The following is a 22,037-nucleotide window of genomic DNA, read 5'->3' as shown; positions in this document are numbered from 1 at the left end:
GAGCTTTTCCTCTGTTTACAGTAATTAATTAGAGCTGATATCCTGCTGCTTTGAAACAGGTCTGGCAGGGAAGGCATTGTATGGCTTTTAAACAAATAGATTTTAATGCTTTAAACAAAAGGGGGCAGGCGAGTGAATACCTGTTTTCATACTTCTAAACTGTGAAACATTGTACCGGAGGGGTTAAAGATGGCAATTTAAAGAAGACAGATGGAGAGGAAGGATGTGCCAGACTGGAAAAGGAGACATGTCACTGCATGTCACAACCAATAAGAGGGGAGGACAGGAAGGAACTGCAATGCGAGAAGGCCAGAATATAAAGACCAAAGTGGCAGGAGACCAACCACAGACTGACCATAGACACTGAAGCACTTCCCAGCTGGTTTCCCCCATGCAAACTGCTTCCTTTGCACAGAGATCCTGTCTGCAGTTAACTCTTCGACTGCCTAGAGACCCTGCCTGCAGTGATCGCCTCCTAGAGCTGATTTTTCTCAGGGAAGTCATTTTCATACATTTGTACATAGCTTAGCTTAGCTCTCTATTCAATATGCTCTTTATTACCATTTGTATTTTATCTTGTGCTCTATTGTAATCTCTTGTATTATTGCTAGAAGAAATATAACCACGTTTTACGCATAATTACCCTCTCTGAATATTTATATAGGAATATGACAGACAGGAAACAAGGGGAGGGGTAGATGAATGCTGATTAATTTTAGAGGGTTGCAAGGGCCTCCAGGGTAAGTATACAAGACTGGCAAAACATGAGGGATCTTCAAACCCATGCATACAACATAGATTCGAAAAGCAATCGAGGGCCCCAACTTTTACAGTCTGGGAAAACAAGTAAGTATGGAGGTAACTTGCTGCCCCCTTAACCAATAAGCCTGATACTTTGAAGCAACTCAAACACTGCTCTCTGCTTCAACGGCAAGGAATAACGAATTTGATTCTAACAGCAACCAACAAGGGCCCTGACTTTTACGGTCTGGGAAACTCATAAGCATGTGGGTAACCTGCATGGTGCGGCAGATACTACCATAAGCTTGCTGGGCAGACTGGATGGACCATTTGGTCCTTTTCTGCCGTCATTTCTATGTTTCTATGGGACATGGTGGAAACATGTATAGAAGACTGACAAGGCCACTGTTGAAACAAAGCATCTACTCCTGCCGACGCTGCTTCCTTCCTGCAACTTAAGAACCTCATCGTCTTGGAGTTTCCGCATGTGGCCATCAGGTCCCAACTCAGCTTGACCACTTCCTTGTTATCCGGCTGCAAGCTCCACCAGCTCCTGGATCCAGATTGCAATGACTCAGAATCTGCCAGAATGTTTTCTACTTCTGTGATATGCAATGCTGAACAGAAGTTCTGCTTCCACAGCCACTCCATGACTCTCTGCATTTCCCTGATGATTCACATAGGCCACTGCTGTTGCATTGTGGGAAAACCCCCTCACTGACTTGCCATGAACTACAGGACAGAACACCTATAGAGCTTTCCTTATGGCTCTTGTCTCTAGGCAATTGACGGACCATGACCCCTGTGTTGGATCCCAAAAACCCTGAGTCGATCTGCCCTGACATTGAGAACTCCATCCCATTGTTACCACCACACAATCCAAGTGTATCCTTTTGGCTAAATTCTGAGTTGTGCGTCACCACCGCAAACTGGCTCTGGCTTTCATCATCAATTTCAAAATCCTGAGACTGTGCACTCCTATGCAATAAGAAAGACCTCTGCAACAGTCACACGTGAGCTCTTGCCCACGGCACATGATTGAATGCCACGGTCAAGGATTCCAGACTTATAAATAAACCCAAACCCTGGTAGAATTCATTTTCAATAGGCTCCGTATCTGAAACATAAGCTTGGCAATCCTTCCTTTGTCCTTCTCGGTATCAAAGAACCCGCTCAATTATTCCAGGATCTAAGAAGGCACCAATCTGCTTTTGGCAAAGTTTATCACCCATCCCAGATCCTATAACAACTGTACTACTATGAATGTTGAACATTTGCTTCCTCTTCCATTTTTGCCTGAATCAACCAATCGTAAATAAGGATGAACCATCACGTCCTCCTTGCACAAGGCTGCCACCATTATTACTGTCACGTTTGAAAAAGTCCTTGGAGCCAAAGTTAAGCCAAAGGGCAGTGCTCGAAGCTGAAATGGACTCCTCAGGACCAGAAACCTGAGATATTGCTGCTGCGATGATGTGCGTTTTGAACTGCTGACCCTGGAGGTGGTTGGCTGGAGCTCTGAAGAGAGCTATTCTACCTGTGGAGAATGATGGAAGCAGTAGCATGGTTATGCCCAGCCCAGGCACTCATTGGCTATAAGGTAGAATCACCCTGTTCATCCAGCAGGAAGTTCTCTGCTGGCACATTTCACAAGTATTTAAGGCTGGATCTGAACAAGGCTGCGCTGGACCATATTGAACTGTATTGGATCTCTTCTCTTGATTGCCTGGTAAGTGAAAACATTTTTTTTACTATTTTGTTATCTCTATAATGCTTCACCAGCTTTTCAAGAACCTCAAAAATTAACTTCCCTTTAAAAGGCAATTTACTCAATATAGTCTTAGAAGATATCTGTCGACCAGTTTCGCAACAGCAGCTGCCTCCAAGGTCACTATACCCCTTATTGAAATATGAATGAGATCATAAAGATGCCATTAGCGTTCAATCTTTCTGCCTCTCTCTACTACTACTTAACATTTCTATAGCGCTACAAGACATACGCAGAACTGAACAAACAAAGACAGCCCCTGCTCAAGTGAGCTTACAATCTAATAAAACAAATATAAAGGACAATGTAAAACTCGTAGAGGAACCTTCCACAGGAATTTGTTGCACTCAACACAAACATGCACAGGACATGAAACTTTGCAAGCCATAGCTTGTACAACAAGGGTGACCACCTTGAAGGATTGCTTCAGAATAACCTCAGTTCTTCTATCCAAGGCACCCTTCAAAGCAACACTACCTACCACTGAAATCGTCACCTGCTTCATAACTGCTGAAACCAAGGTATCCACCTTTGGATATTTCAAAAGTTCCATGTCTTCAGTAGGCAATGGATATAACTTCACCATGGCTCTACCCACGCACAAGCCCATTTTCAGAGAGTCTCACTCTGACGTTACCAGAGCTCTTACTGTCCCGTGGAAAGGAAAAGTCCTAGTTGGCCTGCAAAGGCCCTCCAATATTGGGTCCTTCCCTTCTACAGCAGGCTCTCATGGAGCCTCCTTGATACCCAATTCCTCCAAGGCCTGTGTAAACAACAAACAAACTTTGTGCGCCCCTTTGTGCGCCCCTTCGTGTGCATCTTCGCAGCCGCACCTACCGGACCCCTGCATCCTCCTCCAAATTTACGACAAAGCTTCAGTCCCACTTCGCCTGTCTCTTCCACACGCAGAGGCTGCCCCTGCTCCCTTTCATCAACCCTGCATCTCAAAACCAACTACAAGCCTAGAGACCTTTGCAGAACCTCCTCAACTGTAAGACTTATTTACTCACCCCCACTGTTTACCTTTTTCTCCCCCACTTGCCACTCACACTGCCTCGTCATCCGATATGCTCCACGGCCCTTTACAATTGTACCTATAATTGCCTGATACTACTGACCCAGTCTGTACTGTCTATATCTACTGACATTGTCTGTATAACCACTTATTGCTGACATTGCCTGAATAACTACTGTCTGCTGACATTGCCTGTATAACCACTGTAACTAGCCTGTATAATCAATGCAACTAGCCTCCTATCCCTCTACACTATCTTTTCTCACCCAGAATCCAAGTATCACTCCTCCTTATCTGCCCTACCCCATCTCCTGCAAACTACCCACATACTCCTCTCTCCCCACCATTACCCCACCACCATGGATCGTCATCCCATCCCCCGCATTCACTTCCCTCTCAACAGACATCCACGCTCATCCCCCCACCCTATACCTCCCTCCCACAAATCCCTCCTTCCCATCCTCACTACCCCACTTACCCAATTTCTTGGACTCACAACCCTCTCCATCATTCTTTTCAACGCCCAGTCCCTCTCCAAAAAAACCCCCATCCTGGATGACCTCCTCTCCGACTGCCAACCAGACATCTGCGCTGTGACTGAAACCTGGCTTAGAGAAACCGACATAGTCCTCCTTAACCAATTACCTACCCAGTCCTATGAAATTCTCTCTATCCCCCGACCAAAAAAAAAAGGAGGAGGCATTCTCCTTGCCTTCAAAAAACACCTCAACCTCAAACCAGTGCACATCACCTCACCTCCTAAATTAGAAATTGGCCTTTTCAAATCCTCTACGCTACAGATCTGCCTTATCTACGCTCCCCCCGGCTCCATTGAGCGTGATCCCTCCCCCTTAATTGAATTCATTGCCTCTAATATCAACACTGAAATTCCATCCATTATTCTAGGGGATTTCAACCTTCATATAGACTCCATCCCCCTCACTACTGCTTGCGAAACCTTTCTCACCTCCCTCCACGCCATAGGACTTAAACAGATCATCTCTTCACCAACCCATCGAGCAGGACACTCCCTTGACCTTATCTTCATAAACCAGAGGTTTCTCCCCCCACACCCCCCCTCCTGCTCCCCAGTCCCCTGGTCAGACCATTTCCTAATCGAAGCATCACTTACTCTCAACATACCTCCCTCACCCAAGCCAGCACATAACACAACCGTTGTCTCCAGAAAACCCTGCTCTAGCGAGGAACTGTCCCAAGCCATCTCTAATGAATTACCAAACCTTGACTGCTCCAACCCTGAAGTCGCCCTCTCATCCTGGAACAAAATCACTCTTGATATTGCTGATAAACTATGTCCAATATCCAGACGCGAACTGAAACAATCGACCACAAACCGCCAGCCTTGGTACACACCTGAGCTGAAAACCCTAAAACACAAGCTTAGGCACTTGGAAAGAATCTGGCGCAAGGCCCCATCCCCCCATAACGCCTCCACCTACAAATCCGCCCTTCATCTATACAGAACCTCCACCCTTATCACCAAACGCAACTTCTATGCCTCCAAAATCCATGAATACATGTATAACCCAAAGGCGCTGTTCACCTATGTCTCCAACCTTACAAAGTCACCCCAAGCTGCATCCCTCGACAGCGACGCCTTCGCCAAATGTGAAGAAATTGCCCAATTCTTTCTCAATAAAATCTCCAACATCCTTCTCAGATTCCAATACCCCACAACCACAACCCTCCCTATCTCCTCCCCCCACGCCAACCTCATCACCTCCACACTTGAAAGTCTGGAGCCCACCTCAGCTAAGGAAGTCGAAGCAGTTCTAAAAAAGCTCCGCCCAGCCTGTCACCCATCTGATACCATACCCACAAAAAGCCTCCTTTCCATCCCAAACTCCATCGCCAAACCAATTGCCGACATCATTAATTCATCCATCTCATCAGGATGCGTCCCCGACTCACTCAAACAAGCAATTGTCAAACCCCTACTCAAGAAACCCTCTCTAGACCCCAAAAATCCTTCTAACTTCCGTCCAATCTCTAACCTTCCTCTCATCTCCAAAGTCATGGAAAAAATTGTCAACGCACAACTCACAGAGCACCTAGAAAACCACAAAATACTGCACCCCACCCAATTTGGTTTCCGCAAACATTTCAACACGGAAACCCTCCTCCTCACCCTCTCAGATCACATCCTCAGAGGCATGGACCAAAGTAGAAGCTACCTCCTTGCCCTACTAGACATCTCCGCGGCCTTCGACACCATTGATCACAACAAACTTCTCACCCGACTGTCCGAAATTGGCATCTCAGGCACCGCCCTCCTATGGTTCAAATCCTACCTATCCAACAGGAAATTCTCCGTCAAAATTGGATGCGCTGAATCAGCACCCTACCCCCTGTCCCAAGGCGTCCCGCAAGGTTCCTCCCTCTCCTCCACCTTATTCAACATCTACCTCACCCCCCTATGTCACCTACTCACTGACCTCGGCCTCAAATTCTACCTCTACGCTGATGATGTGCAAATCATCATCCCTATTCAGAATTCCCTATCCAACACCCTAGCACACTGGAAATCTTGCCTCTCCTCCATAAATGACTTCCTCACACATATCCACCTCGCCCTCAACACCTCTAAAACTGAACTACTCCTCATATCCCCACACCAACCCCCCAAACCCCTAATCTCCAACGACCCTGCCTTTAAAGTCACGTCATCGCAAACACACGTAAGAGACCTTGGGGTTACCCTGGACCAGCAACTAAACCTAAAAAAACATATTAACTCCATCCTCAAAGAGGGATTTTTCAAGCTAAACATTCTAAAAAAGCTGAAACCCCTCCTCCACAACCAAGACTTCCGGACTGTCATTCAGGCCACCCTCTCTTCAAAACTTGACTACTGCAATGCCCTCCTCCTTGGACTCCCCTCCTCCTCCATCAAACCCCTACAAATGCTCCAGAATTCCATTGCTAGAGTCATCACTAACACCAAGAAATTTGAACATATCACCCCCATACTCAAAGACCTTCATTGGCTCCCCATCACATCCCGTACCCTCTTCAAAACCCTGTCCATTATCCACAAATCCCTTTACTCCCATAACTCTGACTGGCTTGATGACCCGCTCATCTTCACACGCTCTGACCGGCCCACCAGAACTGTCAATAAAGGTACCCTTACCATACCCTCCCTTAAAAAAGCCCACCTCTCTTCTACAAGGGATTGAGCAATCTCCATCGCAGGCCCCAGGCACTGGAACTCCCTTCCGACCCCCCTTAGACTCGAATCATGCTACGCAAAATTTAGAAAGAAACTAAAGACCTGGCTCTTCCGAATAGCCTACCTCGAATAGACCTCTCTTTCCCGCTCCACCCTGCCCCCCCTGTCCTCTTGACTAACACAATTGATCCACAGCCCTGTATATAATGTATTTATAATGTATTTATAGTTATACTCCATACTGTACATAGTTCATCACAGTTTACTGTCCGCTTCCTTGCCTTTATCTCCTCTGCAGCCTATGCTATGCCCCCTCCCAATACCTCTGTTCATTGTATTTCCTTTCCTCCTTTTTAGTTCCAATGTAAACCGGCATGATGTTTGCATACTAATGCCGGTATATAAAAACCTTAAATAAATAAATAAATAAATAAATAAATAAATAAATAAATAAATAAATAAATAAACAAACACAGAGGGACACTCTTCCCTCCTGAACAACTGGACTATCCACAGATCGTCCACTTCTGCATGGGGTTTCCTCGTCCTCTAGGCTCTCGTCCTCTGGGTCGTTTTTCCCATTTAAGAACTCCCCCAAGGATTCTGCGTCTGAAAAAAATGGTGCCCTGTCCAGATGGTCCTCTGGCTCCAATCTGGGCCTCTCTGTCAAACCCTGTCTAAGGATATCCCTATCTCCTGAATCCAAATTGGAACTAGACCTCCCCTGAGAGGTCCCGCCACAAACTCCAGTGAGAATGATGTGGAAGAGGGCTGAGGAAAATGATCCAAACCTTTTTATTCCCCCAGATCTCCCTCTTCCTGAGGCCAACCAACCTTCTTCCCCACTAGGGAAAGAACAGGAGGCTCCTCCATGCACTCTGTTGGAGAAAACGGCTGTTACTGCCATTTTAGCCAGGCTCTGATGCTGCCAATGCACTAAAGTCTGTGGATTTCCTTGCCAATATATTAAAGAAGAGGGGGACTCTCCCACTGCCCTTCCGCCAAATGGCAGCGACATACCCAGGCAGTGGAAGCGTTGACCTCTACACAAGCTGCAGCTCTTCCCACACTCCGCAGGAATCACCATGAGGAGAAGTCCACCTGAACAATTAAAATACAGTAGCTTATCACTATTCCTCTTCCCTTCACCCTGGGAAAAGACTTTCATCGTAGGCTTTTTCACAGATTACTGGCAGTCACCCACTCTCTAGCTTCCTTTATGTATTTTTTTAAACTTTATTACAGAGAAGAAATAAGGGAACACTTTCCTGAAATGAAGCTTTGCCTGCTCAGCACTCATTGCCTGAGACACTCTTCAGCCCCCACCAGGGACCAGAAAGTGGAGGGAGAAGCAGCCAGGACAAGAGGGAGTCGGTACCACTGCCTATTAAACCCCACCCTCAAGAAGAAGGACCACCAACTGCGCCTGCTTGGGAGTCAGTACCACTGCCTTCTAAACCCCACCCTCAAGAAGAAGGACCACCAACTGCGCCTGCTTGGGAGTCAGTACCACTGCCTTCTAAACCCCACCCTCAAGAAGAAGGACCACCAACTGCGCCTGCTTGGGAGTCAGTACCACTGCCTTCTAAACCCCACCCTCAAGAAGAAGGACCACCAACTGCGCCTGCTTGTCCCTACTCTCCCAAAAAGAACGCCCAAAGGAGAAAACCTCCTGGGAGCACTTTGTCCCCAACACTTCTAGGCTGAAGGATTAACGCCTCTACCATCTGCCTGAGACAGAGAAATACTGAAGTGCTGCAGGCTTCACAGTGCCCTATCAAGGGTGATGTCAGCAAATCTGGCTCCACCTGCTGGCAGGGGAGGCTAAACCCATCTGGTGGGACAAGAAGGAAGTTTCTCTTTTTGCAGAGGACACTAAGATCTGGAGCAGAGAGAACACCCTTAGAGGAGTACTTAATATAATATTCTTTCAAATTTGCCTGCCTTAAATCATAAATACTACCCGATACTATTTACATCCGCTTTACTACAATATGTTATCTTTGAAACGGTTTACCCGTTATTATTTATTTCCTTATGTTACAATATGTTACTTATAAATGTTACCCGAGATCATTTATTTCCTTATAGTTCATTATGTTAATTGTAAACGTTACCTGTTCCATGTAAACCGATACGATGTGCAAACGGTTATTGGTATATAAAAGCCTTAAATAAATAAACAAACAAACTGCTTTAAATGTGGGAGACATAGGGATCAATATTCAAAAGATTTACGCAGTTAAACTAGTCTTAACCACATAAAGCTAACCAGTTAAACATCCCTTACCACCCCCTGTCTGACTGTGCACAGATTTAGCCAGACAGAAAAGGGGCTGGGTGAGGCAAGCCACAGGTAACCAGCTAAATGTGTGCCTTTTCTGGAGTCAGATGCAACTCTTACGCAGACTGTGCCACTGAATATGGAGCTCAGACTATAACAGCCCCTGCAATCTTACAATACAACAGTGTAGGAACGAGTTAGGTCCAACAGAAGTCAGTGTAAGTCACCCATATTTACGAGAGAAGAACCTGAAAGCCAGGCTGGCTCAGTGCCTCTCCAGGAACTGCTGCAGGCTTTATGAACCCAGCTTCTTGGCCCTGGAGTGACTGTAGGGTCTCTTACTTCTCCTGTGAAAAGATCTACCACTGGCACAGGAAGAAGTTACAGATTTCGTCTCTTCAGACGCAGAGAAGGGACGGGCAGCAGGCAGTCACTTACTGGCCTCACTTCCCCGGTGGTGTTGGTGTACTGTCGTGCGAGCCCGAAGTCCAGCATGTAGCATTTCCTGTAGGTTGAAGGCAATCGTCCCATGGCAAAATTGGACTATAAAAAACAAACAACCTTTAGACAGCAGCACCATATCTGTGATGAAGAAAGTACGAGGAGCTGCACGGACCATGATACATACAGACTGAAGCATCAACGGAAATACAATTGCAAAAATATCTATAAAACTGTGAGTATTACAACACATTTTGCATTTGTGCAAACACACATGCAATTTCTATCACTATGCAATAGAAAATTGAAAAACCAACAGCAAAATGTCATAAATCATTTTCCTATGTCATTTTGAAATAGTAAAACCTTTGCTCAACACACAAATTTGGTGCCAAGAGAAGAGAATGTGCCCAGTAAAAGTTCAAACGGTGGTGAGAACCATCTGGAAAGTTTTAGCCTAATAACTAAGAGATCCATCTTCAGACACAGTCCCCGGATAAACGTATCCAGCTAACTCTGGAGGTATATTCAATAGTGAAAGCACACGACTGAATATGCCTCCTCACTATAGCTGGATAACTTTAGCCTAGTAACTAAGAGATCCATCTTCAGACACAGTCCCCGAATAAACGTATCCAGCTAACTCTGGAGGTATATTCAATAGTGAAAGCACACGACTGAATATGCCTCCTCACTATAGCTGGATAACTTTAGCCTAGTAACTAAGAGATCCATCTTCAGACACAGTCCCCGGATAAACGTATCCAGCTAACTCTGGAGGTATATTCAATAGTGAAAACACACGACTGAATATGCCTCCTCACTATAGCTGGATAACTTTAGCCTAGTAACTAAGAGATCCATCTTCAGACACAGTCCCCGGATAAACGTATCCAGCTAACTCTGGAGGTATATTCAATAGTGAAAACACACGACTGAATATGCCTCCTCACTATAGCTGGATAACTTTAGCCTAGTAATTAAGAGATCCATCTTCAGACACAGTCCCCGGATAAACGTATCCAGCTAACTCTGGGGGTATATTCAATAGTGAAAGCACACGACTGAATATGCCTCCTCACTATAGCTGGATAACTTTAGCCTAGTAACTAAGAGATCCATCTTCAGACACAGTCCCCGGATAAACCTATCCAGCTAACTCTGGAGGTATATTCAATAGTGAAAACACACGACTGAATATGCCTCCTCACTATAGCTGGATAACTTTAGCCTAGTAACTAAGGGATCCATCTTCAGACACAGTCCCCGGATAAACGTATCCAGCTAACTCTGGGGGTATATTCAATAGTGAAAGCACACGACTGAATATGCCTCCTCACTATAGCTGGATAAGTTTAGCCTAGTAACTAAGGGATCCATCTTCAGACACAGTCCCCGGATAAACCTATCCAGCTAACTCTGGGGGTATATTCAATAGTGAAAGCACACGACTGAATATGCCTCCTCACTATAGCTGGATAACTTTAGCCTAGTAACTAAGAGATCCATCTTCAGACACAGTCCCCGGATAAACGTATCCAGCTAACTCTGGAGGTATATTCAATAGTGAAAGCACACGACTGAATATGCCTCCTCACTATAGCTGGATAACTTTAGCCTAGTAACTAAGAGATCCATCTTCAGACACAGTCCCCGGATAAACCTATCCAGCTAACTCTGGAGGTATATTCAATAGTGAAAGCACACGACTGAATATGCCTCCTCACTATAGCTGGATAACTTTAGCCTAGTAACTAAGGGATCCATCTTCAGACACAGTCCCCGGATAAACGTATCCAGCTAACTCTGGGGGTATATTCAATAGTGAAAGCACACGACTGAATATGCCTCCTCACTATAGCTGGATAACTTTAGCCTAGTAACTAAGGGATCCATCTTCAGACACAGTCCCCGGATAAACCTATCCAGCTAACTCTGGGGGTATATTCAATAGTGAAAGCACACGACTGAATATGCCTCCTCACTATAGCTGGATAACTTTAGCCTAGTAACTAAGGGATCCATCTTCAGACACAGTCCCCGGATAAACCTATCCAGCTAACTCTGGGGGTATATTCAATAGTGAAAGCACACGACTGAATATGGCTCCTCACTATAGCTGGATAACTTTAGCCTAGTAACTAAGAGATCCATCTTCAGACACAGTCCCCGGATAAACGTATCCAGCTAACTCTGGAGGTATATTCAATAGTGAAAGCACACGACTGAATATGCCTCCTCACTATAGCTGGATAACTTTAGCCTAGTAACTAAGAGATCCATCTTCAGACACAGTCCCCGGATAAACCTATCCAGCTAACTCTGGGGGTATATTCAATAGTGAAAGCACACGACTGAATATGCCTCCTCACTATAGCTGGATAACTTTAGCACAGCTCTCTGGTCTGAATTTCGGAGGTAGCCAGTTAACTTATCTGCTAGCTCAGCTCCTCCCAGATATGCACCCAGAGCTAAATTCTAGCCTCCTAACTTATTAGCCAGATGTGTGCCCAAATATTCATTTAGCTGGCTAACTTCCAAGGTAGCTGCTAAATGCTTTTGAAAATGGATCTCTAAGAGGACATTCACCTGGGTAAAAAGGTTCTGAAAATTTCCCATGTCCACAGGGATCAGCAATGTGTGGTCTCAGCAGAGAAACAACAATGCGCATGGTTTACCATTCTCAAAACTATGCAGGTTTCTCTGGGGAAAGGGGCAAATCTGCGTCATCGTTCCCAGGGACTTTGAGACAGCGTTCGGAGAGCTGCCCACAGGAGCACAGTTAACAGCAGCAGACAAGACTCCTTCCAATGCTTTCAGCCTTGAATGGAGGGAAGGCAGGGTGGGCACGAAGTCCCCACTGATCTGCACCCCATGTGCACTCTCACTCTTCCTGCTGCTTATTTCAGGCAAACTAATATACATAGAGCTGAAACGCAATCTCCCCGACCTACAGACATCCCCAATAACGACTCAACGCCCCCAGCGTCTGCCCATTCTCTCTTCTCCCCCCTCCCATTCCTAGTATCTGCCCCCAGCATCTGCCCCCTGCCTTCTCCCCATTCCCCAGTATCCTCCCCCCTGCCTTTTCTTCCATTCTCCAGTATCCGCCAATGACTTCCAATTACTGCCCCCTGTCCCCTCCCCAGTGATGACCGTCCCGAGGGTTTCTCCCTCTCCCCTCCCCAGTGACGACCGTCCCGAGGGTTTCTCCCCCTCCCCAGTGACGACCGTCCCGAGGGTTTCCCCCGTCCCCTCCCCAGTGACGACCGTCCCGAGGGTTTCTCCCTCTCCCCTCCCCAGTGACGACCGTCCCGAGGGTTTCTCCCCCTCCCCCTCCCCAGTGACGACCGTCCCGAGGGTTTCTCCCCGTCCCCTCCCCAGTGACGACCGTCCCGAGGGTTTCTCCCCCTCCCCTCCCCAGTGACGACCGTCCCGAGGGTTTCCCCCTCTCCCCTCCCCAGTGACGACCCTCCCGAGGGTTTCCCCCTCTCCCCTCCCCAGTGACGACCGTCCCGAGGGTTTCTCCCGTCCCCTCCCCAGTGACGACCGTCCCGAGGGTTTCCCCCTCTCCCCTCCCCAGTGACGACCGTCCCGAGGGTTTCCCCCTCTCCCCTCCCCAGTGACGACCGTCTCGAGGGTTTCCCCCTCTCCCCACCCCAGTGACGACCGTCCCGAGGGTTTCCCCCCGTCCCCTCCCCAGTGACGACCGTCCCGAGGGTTTCCCCCCGTCCCCTCCCCAGTGACGACCGTCCCGAGGGTTTCCCCCCTCCCCTCCCCAGTGACGACCGTCCCGAGGGTTTCTCCCCCTCCCCTCCCCAGTGACGACCGTCCCGAGGGTTTCCCCCTCTCCCCTCCCCAGTGACGACCGTCTCGAGGGTTTCCCCCTCTCCCCTCCCCAGTGACGACCGTCCCGAGGGTTTCCCCCTCTCCCCTCCCCAGTGACGACCGTCCCGAGGGTTTCCCCCTTCCCCCTCCCCAGTGACGACCGTCCCGAGGGTTTCCCCCTCTCCCCTCCCCAGTGACGACTGTCCCGAGGGTTTCTCCCTCTCCCCTCCCCAGTGACGACCGTCCCGAGGGTTTTTATCTCTCCCCTCTCCAGTGACGACCGTCCCGAGGGTTTCCCCCTGTCCCCTCCCCAGTGACGACCGTCCCGAGGGTTTCCCCCTCTCCCCTCCCCAGTGACGACCGTCCCGAGGGTTTCCCCCTGTCCCCTCCCCAGTGACGACCATCCCGAGGGTTTCCCCCTCTCCCCTCCCCAGTGACGACCGTCCCGAGGGTTTCCCCCGTCCCCTCCCCAGTGACGACCGTCCCGAGGGTTTCTCCCTCTCCCCTCCCCAGTGACGACCGTCCCGAGGGTTTCTCCCTCTCCCCTCCCAGTGACGACCGTCCCGAGGGTTTTTCTCTCTCCCCTCCCCAGTGACGACCGTCCCGAGGGTTTCCCCCTCTCCCCTCCCCAGTGACGACCGTCCCGGGGGTTTCTCCCTCTCCCCTCCCCAGTGACGACCGTCCCGAGGGTTTCTCCCTCTCCCCTCCCAGTGACGACCGTCCCGAGGGTTTTTCTCTCTCCCCTCCCCAATGACGACCGTCCCGAGGGTTTCTCCCTCTCCCCTCCCCAGTGACAACCGTCCCGAGGGTTTCCCCCTCTCCCCTCCCAGTGACGACCGTCCCGAGGGTTTCCCCTGTCCCCTCCCCAGTGACGACCGTCCCGAGGGTTTCCTCCTCTCCCCTCCCCAGTGACGACCGTCCCGAGGGTTTCCCCCGTCCCCTCCCCAGTGACGACCGTCCCGAGGGTTTCTCCCTCTCCCCTCCCCAGTGACGACCGTCCCGAGGGTTTCCCCCCTCTCCCCTCCCAGTGACGACCGTCCCGAGGGTTTTTCTCTCTCCCCTCCCCAGTGACGACCGTCCCGAGGGTTTCTCCCTCTCCCCTCCCCAGTGACGACCGTCCCGAGGGTTTCCCCCTCTCCCCTCCCAGTGACGACCGTCCCGAGGGTTTTTCTCTCTCCCCTCCCCAGTGATGACCGTCCCGAGGGTTTCTCCCTCTCCCCTCCCCAGTGACGACCGTCCCGAGGGTTTCTCCTTGCTCCCTATTATTTTCTACATTTATTTATTTTACCTGCAAACTGTTTCCCCATCCTTTTCAAAAACTGCCCAAAGCAGTTTACACATCACCACAGCATAACACATTAAAAATCAGTGAGCTCACTGTTGAAAACCTTTCTGCAGGTAACATTTTGAGTTACGTGCATAAAAAGCCAGTTTTCAGTATTTCCTCCCATGCACTGCAAACGTTTGCTGCCCACATTTTGTCTACAAAGTATGGATATGGAGCGCTCTCTGGTTAAAATTGCACACACTAGTCTTGTTGGAAAAAGCAGGACACCTGCGTACATAAGTGCCTCTGATTATCCCAACTTTTCGTTGGCTCTCAGTAATACATATGCTGCAAGCTTCTCCCTGTCCCCAGTGACAATGTACGCACAGACATACAATTAGAACATACTTCATGGTTTGTTTTGTCAACAAGAAGCCAAAGTTAAATTTGATTTTATTCATTGGATTTTCTGGAAATAGTGACATATTTTGTGCTGTATCCCATCAAGAACAGGATGAAATTATCCATTTGCACAGAAATGTGGTAAGTAAACTCTGAGAACACACTCTGGGTTACCCATAATTTCTCAGGAATCCCTGGAGCACAGATTTATAGAACACATACAGGTTTGATGTCACGGTGCAGGAATCCCACAGAATGAATGGCTTCGATGGACTCCAGGATTTGCTTGCCCAAACGTAGTGTTGTGCTCATAGTGAATGTTCCCCGAGGTTGACTCCTTCGCAGGTCAGCAAGATTTCGACCCTGCGACAAACAAAATACCACATTAATACAACATGATGTCAAACTCTCCATATACAAAAAAAAATAAATTCTTAACACAATTTATTCTTAATCCACAAATGTCATAAAAATACATAAAAGTTTAATCACCCAAGATTACTCGAATATCTTCATATCATTCATACTAACTACACATCACTAATCATACTAAACAATCACTCCTACACAAATACATAAAAACTTATACATGCACATATCCCAACATGTTCCACTTCACAAAAGCTTCTTCAGGGGACCTTTAAATAGTATTTCTCACAAGATATCCCATATCAGTTTGCACATGAAGATACATAGATATTTTATTTATTTTAAGCATTTTATATACCGAGATACGTTGGGAACATCATCTCGGTTTACAGGTAACTCAACATAGCAACAAGCTTCACAGAGGAACAGTCAAAGATAAAATAGGGTAAAAAACAAGAAACCGTTCAAATGGGATGACAACAATAAATAGGATAGAGGAAGGGTAGAAGAGGGGAAAGTATTTACTGATTCATAAAATTGGGTAGAGGGAGTGGAAACAGGGTGAAGGGGAGACTTTACAAGTAATTACAGGCAATTTACAATATATTCACTGGGGGAGGGAGAGAGGGAAGAGGGAGGGGTATTAGGAGTATGTGAGTGAGAAGAGCCAGGTCTTTAAATTTTGTTTAAATCTCTTTGGGCAGGTCTCGAGGCGAAGACTTGGAGGCATTTTGTTCCACAGGGTGGGACCAGCTAAAGAGAGTGCACGCTCTTTGGTACACTTGAGCCTTACACTATTAGGCGAGGGAGTATGTAGTGTGGAAGAGTGTTGAAGTCTAATGGGTCTGTTTGAGGTACGGAATCGCAGATGTTCTTTGAACCATGGCATGTCTGGGTTATGAATGGTTTTGTGCATGATGGTGAGAGATTTGTATTTTATTCGGGCATGAATGGGTAGCCAGTGAAGGTGTTTGAGTAGTGGGGTAATGTGATCACTTCGGTGTGCATTGGTGAGGATGCGTGCTGCAGAGTTTTGGAGAATCTGCAGGGGTCGAATGGCGTATTGAGGAAGGCCAAGAAGAATTGCATTGCAATAATCAAGCTTGGATAAGATGGTGGCTTGTAGGACCGTACGGAAGTCAGAGAAGTGAAGAAGCGGTTTAAGTTTTTTCAGGGTGTGGAGCCGAAAGAAGCCATCTTTAAGTGTGGAGTTGATGAATTTTGTAAGGTTGTGGTGGCTATCAAGCATGACGCCCAGGCTGCGAACTTGTGGGGCGAAAGAGCTTGTAGGTTGAGAGGGATTGGGAATGGGGTTAGTGCGATTGGGTGTGGGTGAGATGTGTAGAAGCTCGGTTTTGGCTGTGTTGAGTGCAAGAAAGTTATCAACAAGTAAAGAATTGATGGTTGCGAGGGCAGTATCCCATGTTTTCAGAGCTTCCGGAAGGGAGTTTGTTATAGGTATGAGAACTTGGACATCGTCCGCGTATATGAAGTGCGGGAGCCCAAGTTTTGCTAAGAGTTTGCAGAGGGGGAGGAGGTATATGTTGAAGAGGGTGGATGAGAGTGAGGAGCCTTGGGGAACACCCTGTAGGATATTGATAGGCTTTGATTCGCAGATATGTTTAGTTATGGTCACACACACATCAAGAAATAGGCAGAAAATATTTTTTCTTCCATAGCAAGCGGGATCTCACAACATCCTTTAAATATATAAAGAAAAAACCAACGTACTTAAAAAAAAAACAAAAAAAACCCCACCACATTTCAACATATACACACATACAAATACAATTCCAAAAATTCCCAACATTTCCTAAGTCCCAACAGTCCCATCAGCCGCTATCATCTGTATGTACAAAAACATAACACCGACCCAAAATCTTCTTATAGGGATACGTATCAGAGGGTTACACCCTTCCACAAATCACTCTGCAAAAAATATCCAAAATACAACCACCAAAACATTCAAAAGACAATGCAATTCAAAAAACAAAATCAATATTTTCATTGTGATGATGAAACTCACCAAGATGAAATACACAAGGAAAGCAAACCAAACACGGCTTTATAAAAATGCCATACTTTCAAATCCAAAAATCACATCTTCTACATAACCAATAATGGCTGTTTATACCTAAAGCATCAAGCAACGTGGGGTAAAGAACCAATCAAACAAGGCCAAAAAACCAAGGGCCTCCAAGTCATAAACATTCTATCCTTTCATTCCCTAGGAATCACAGAACAAAAATGAAAGATCCACCATGGTTTTGCCCCAGCAAAGCTCTATAAATATTCTCACCCCAACTACCAACAATGCATTTAATCACAAAAAAAAACAAACCCCAACTCTTCGATTGAATGCCCCAATTCTATCCAGTGGCATACCAACAGAGCAGCCAAAATTCCATTCCGTATTCTACTACTGCAGTGTTCTAAAATATGGACACGAATCTTCCTCTTAGTTTTACTCACGTACAGTATTTCACATGGACATCTTGAAATACAGACGACTGTCGCGGAATCACAGCACGTGGAAGACCTCAAGAGCTTGAGATTACCAGAAACAGGGTATGGGAAGGAAGAAAGAGTCATTGATAGATGACAAACCAAACAGTGCATGCAAGACTGATGACCAACTAACCCACAGTCCACCATAGACAAAGGACGCATTTCTGAGTAGAACAATAAATCTTTCACATTACGAGGGCATTTGAAAGAAAGACGGAAAACCTTCTACGCGCTTAAAGCCTTTCAACCAATGCCAATGCCTCTTAATCTCAATGAAACCATTAATCTGACCATAATAAGATAACACACATACCAATGATGGAGGAACCCAGGCTCTTTGTGCAATTAAAAGGAGGTCTCTATTTATATATTGCACCCATTTGTAGGCACATCAAATCACTTTCCTAGGGTAATCCTGCTCCAAAAATCTTTCACTAAATTCTCTGGCATGTCTGTCAAAATCCATAATTGATAAGCAAATCCTCCTCAAACGAAAAAACTCACTAACAGTTATATTCCCCCGCGCCCAGTTACTCTCCCTGTTGAAATGTACTTTCCAAACTTGCAGTTATTATGTGAACCGGTATGATGTCCCCACTAATACCGGTATATAAAAGTTCCTAAATAAATAAATAAATTCTCCCTAATGAAACTGGGATAGCAACTACTAAAATGGAGAAGACCGTTCCTGTCAGTAGGTTTTCTAAATAACTCAGTAGTAAAAGAAAACATCTACCAAACATAGCTTCATGTCCAAAAAAGACATATGTTCTACTAACATTAACAGTAAATTGCAAATTTACATCACACTCATTTATGGACAGACAAAAAAGCATCTAGCTCCAAATGCATGCCTCGCCATATCATAAAAATATTGAGGTCCATATTCAGTAGGGCAGTTAGTGGATAAAACACTTCACCGAATATACTTGCTTAAAGTAACTATGAAATCTAACCAGCTATGTTTGAATATAGCAAATATGGATATAAAGTTATCCGGCCTTGTGTGACCGGATAACGTGCTACTTATTCAGATATCTTTAACGATATCCAGCTAAGTAGCGCTGTCAAAAGGAAAGATATTAAACAGAGACAGTAGGCCATCTCTTTCCTCGGCCACCCCCCTCCCGCCAAATATCTTTAAAGGCTCTGTTGGGCCGTGCCTTCTTTACCCTCTCACTCTTCAAAATCTTAACTAGTCCCTCCCCTCCTGTCTCCGTATAATCAGAATGAGAACACCTGGCGGCCCCCACCCGCAAGGGTCTACTAAATAGCTGGGCCCCCTACGCCTTCCCCTGACCTTCCCGATCCTCCCTATTAGCTTTAATAAGATTGCCGGGAGCAAGGGACCCTTCAACCTGTTCCTGGCGCCTCCACATTGCTCTAAAACAGACAGCGCTGGAAGCATAACCTTAGGTTAAGCTTACACTTTCAGCGCTACAAAGTATAAGCTTAACGTAACTAATTTCATGGCTAGAATTTAGCAGGGTAAGGGCTGAATATAGCTGGGTATGCCATTTAGACGGATAACTGTAGGGTTATCTTTCTAAATGGCTTTTGAATATGGACCTCATTGTCTATATAAGAACATAAGAAATTGCCATGCTGGGTCAGACCAAGGATCCATCAAGCCCAGCATCTTGGTTCCAACAGTGGCCAATCCAGGACATAAGAACCTGGCAAGTACCCAAAAACTAAGTCTATTCCATGTTACCGTTGCTAGTAATAGCAGTGGCTATTTTCTAAGTCAACTTAATTAATAACAGGTAATGGACTTCTCCTCCAAGAACTTATCCAAACCTTTTTTAAACCCAGTTTCACTAACTGCACTAACCACATCCTCTGGCAACAAATTCCAGAGCTTTATTGTGCGTTGAGTGAAAAAGAATTTTCTCCGATTAGTCTTAAATGTGAAACCATTTTATGATATGAGATGAAAAAATAGATGCATAAATGAACTTATCCTCAAAAAATGAAACATATAAAGAGGCAATATCAGGGGCCTTTGTGGTCCCCATCGCCATACCATGAATCTATTTGTAAAAGTCACCCTTAAAAATAATTCTGAGTCAACGCAATTTCTGCCAATGTAGCCAAAAAAGATGAAGGAATGCGTGGATCCACCCTCTTCTCCAAAAAGGATTCAATCTCCTTGAAGGCCACCAACTGGGGAATATTAGAATATAATGATTCCATATCAAATGAAACCAACAAATGTTGATCATCAATCCCAGACACCTCTTGGATCAATTGTATAAAATGCAATGAATCCTTTATAAACGAACATGCCTTTGTTACAAAAGGATGCAAAAAATGGTCAACCAAAATCAGATACCAGACACAATTGGTCTGCCTAGTAGGGAAACCAATGATTTATGAATCTTCGGTAAGATATAAAATATTTACATTTATTAAAATGTATGAATCGCCTAACACTAAAAATAGATATAGGCAATGTACAAGGAAACAAACATATAATTTATCATAAAACATAAAAAACAAATGAGACAAAATATGCAATATACAAAAAACAATAAAATTAAAATAAAATGTAGTCAGTGAAAAAGCTAATTAAAATAATAAAACATTAAAACACATGGTTTCTTTTGTGTCAAAAAAGCCACCTCCTTAACTGTTAACCATCCTACATTCAATGACTCTGATAACACTGTGGGTATTACATTCATCAAGGAAGGAATGGGATCCTCAGGCCCTCCTTTATCTGCTTGATTTATAATCAAACTCTCATCCTTAGACAAAGATACTAAAGCCTGACCTTCCTCATGGGACAAATTATAAAAATTATGTCTAGGTAGACTTTCAAAAGAATCCAAATCCCATTCCACTAGACGTTCAAAAGCTAAAAGAAGGGGATGAAAAGGCCCAGGAGGCATCCACGTAGAGATTTTTGGGTTTGGGTCTTTCCTTGGCGCCATGCCACTTTCTGATCCTTTTGAGATTCGGGTCTGTATGCAAAAACTTTTCAAACTCTTACGCCTTTGTGTCTTTTTTCAAGATGACTCGGGAAGAGATTCGGACATTTCAGTTCTAAAGAATCCCTCTATGTGAAAGCCTCCTGCCATTCTAACTCTGTACCCGATTCACTAAGGGGCGGATTTTAAAAGCCCTGCTCGCGTAAATCCGGGCGGATTTACGCGAGCAGGGCCTTGCGTGCCAGTGCGCCTATGTTCCATAGGCCTACCGGCGCGCGCAGAGCCCCGGGACTCGCGTACGTCCCGGGGTTTTTCGAGGGGGCATGTCGGCACGGGACGCGGCGTTTCGGGGGCGGGCCCGGGGGCGTGGTTTCGGCCCGGGGCGGACCGGGGGCGTGGCTGCGCCCTCCGGAACCACCCCCAGGTTGCGTCTCGGCGCGCTAGCGGCCCGCTGGGATTTACTTCTCCCTCCAGGAGGCGTAAATCCCCCGACAAAGGTAGGGGGGGGTCTAGATAGGGCCGGGGGGGTGGGTTAGATAGAGGAAGGGAGGGGAAGGTGAGGGGAGGGCGAAAGCGAGTTCCCTCCGAGGCCGCTCCGATTTCGGAGCGGCCTTGGAGGGAATGGTGGAAGGCTACGCGGCTCGGCGCGCGCCGGCTACACGACATCGGCAGCCTTGCGCGCGCTGATCCTGGATTTTAGCTGATACGCGCGGCTACGCGCGTATCAGCTAAAATCAAGCGTACTTTTGTTTGCGCCTGGTGCGCCAACAAAAGTACACGAAGGCGCACTTTCTTAAAATCTACCCCTAAGGGTTTTTCCCGTAGACCCAAAATGGAAGAAAAGCTTTAACGAATCTGGCCCCCTTCATCTTATTTTGGTTTTTGCTTTTTTTTTTAAAGACTTCTAGCATTTGTATACAGACATTTCAAAGTATGTTTTTTGTTTGAATTAACCTGCATATCAACTGAGAGGGGTAATAGATAAGCAGGTTGTTAATACAAGCAACACACACACTTTAAAATGTGTATACAAATGCTAGAAGTTGAAAAAATAATATGGGAGAGTTAGACATAATTGGCATCTCAGAGACCTGGTAGAAGGAGGATAACCAATCGGACACTGATATCAGGATACAACTTTTATATCAAAATGATAGGATGGATCAAACTGGTGGAGGGGTGGCATTCTATGTTAAAGAGAGCATTGAGTCAAACAGGATAAAGCTTCTGCAGGAAACAGAGTGCAATGTTGAATCTTTATGGTGAATAGCAATGGTCCCAATACAGA

General features: G+C 46.2%; 1 protein-coding gene across 1 annotated transcript in view; it reads right to left on the bottom strand.

The window, feature by feature from the left end:
* The window catches only part of TTBK1 (tau tubulin kinase 1), a 320,320-nt gene that overhangs the window by 239,564 nt on the left and 58,719 nt on the right, over positions 1-22,037 (bottom strand). Inside the window, exons 4-5 of the mRNA XM_029592821.1 lie at positions 15,162-15,302; positions 9,440-9,544 (exon numbers count right to left, since the gene is read on the bottom strand). Of these exons, the coding sequence (XP_029448681.1) occupies positions 9,440-9,544; positions 15,162-15,302 (246 nt within the window). The remainder of the gene's footprint in view (positions 1-9,439; positions 9,545-15,161; positions 15,303-22,037) is intronic.

The sequence above is a fragment of the Rhinatrema bivittatum genome, chromosome 3 (assembly GCF_901001135.1).
Source record: "Rhinatrema bivittatum chromosome 3, aRhiBiv1.1, whole genome shotgun sequence".
Taxonomy (NCBI): domain Eukaryota; kingdom Metazoa; phylum Chordata; class Amphibia; order Gymnophiona; family Rhinatrematidae; genus Rhinatrema; species Rhinatrema bivittatum.
This window is presented reverse-complemented; position numbering and strand designations above follow the sequence as displayed.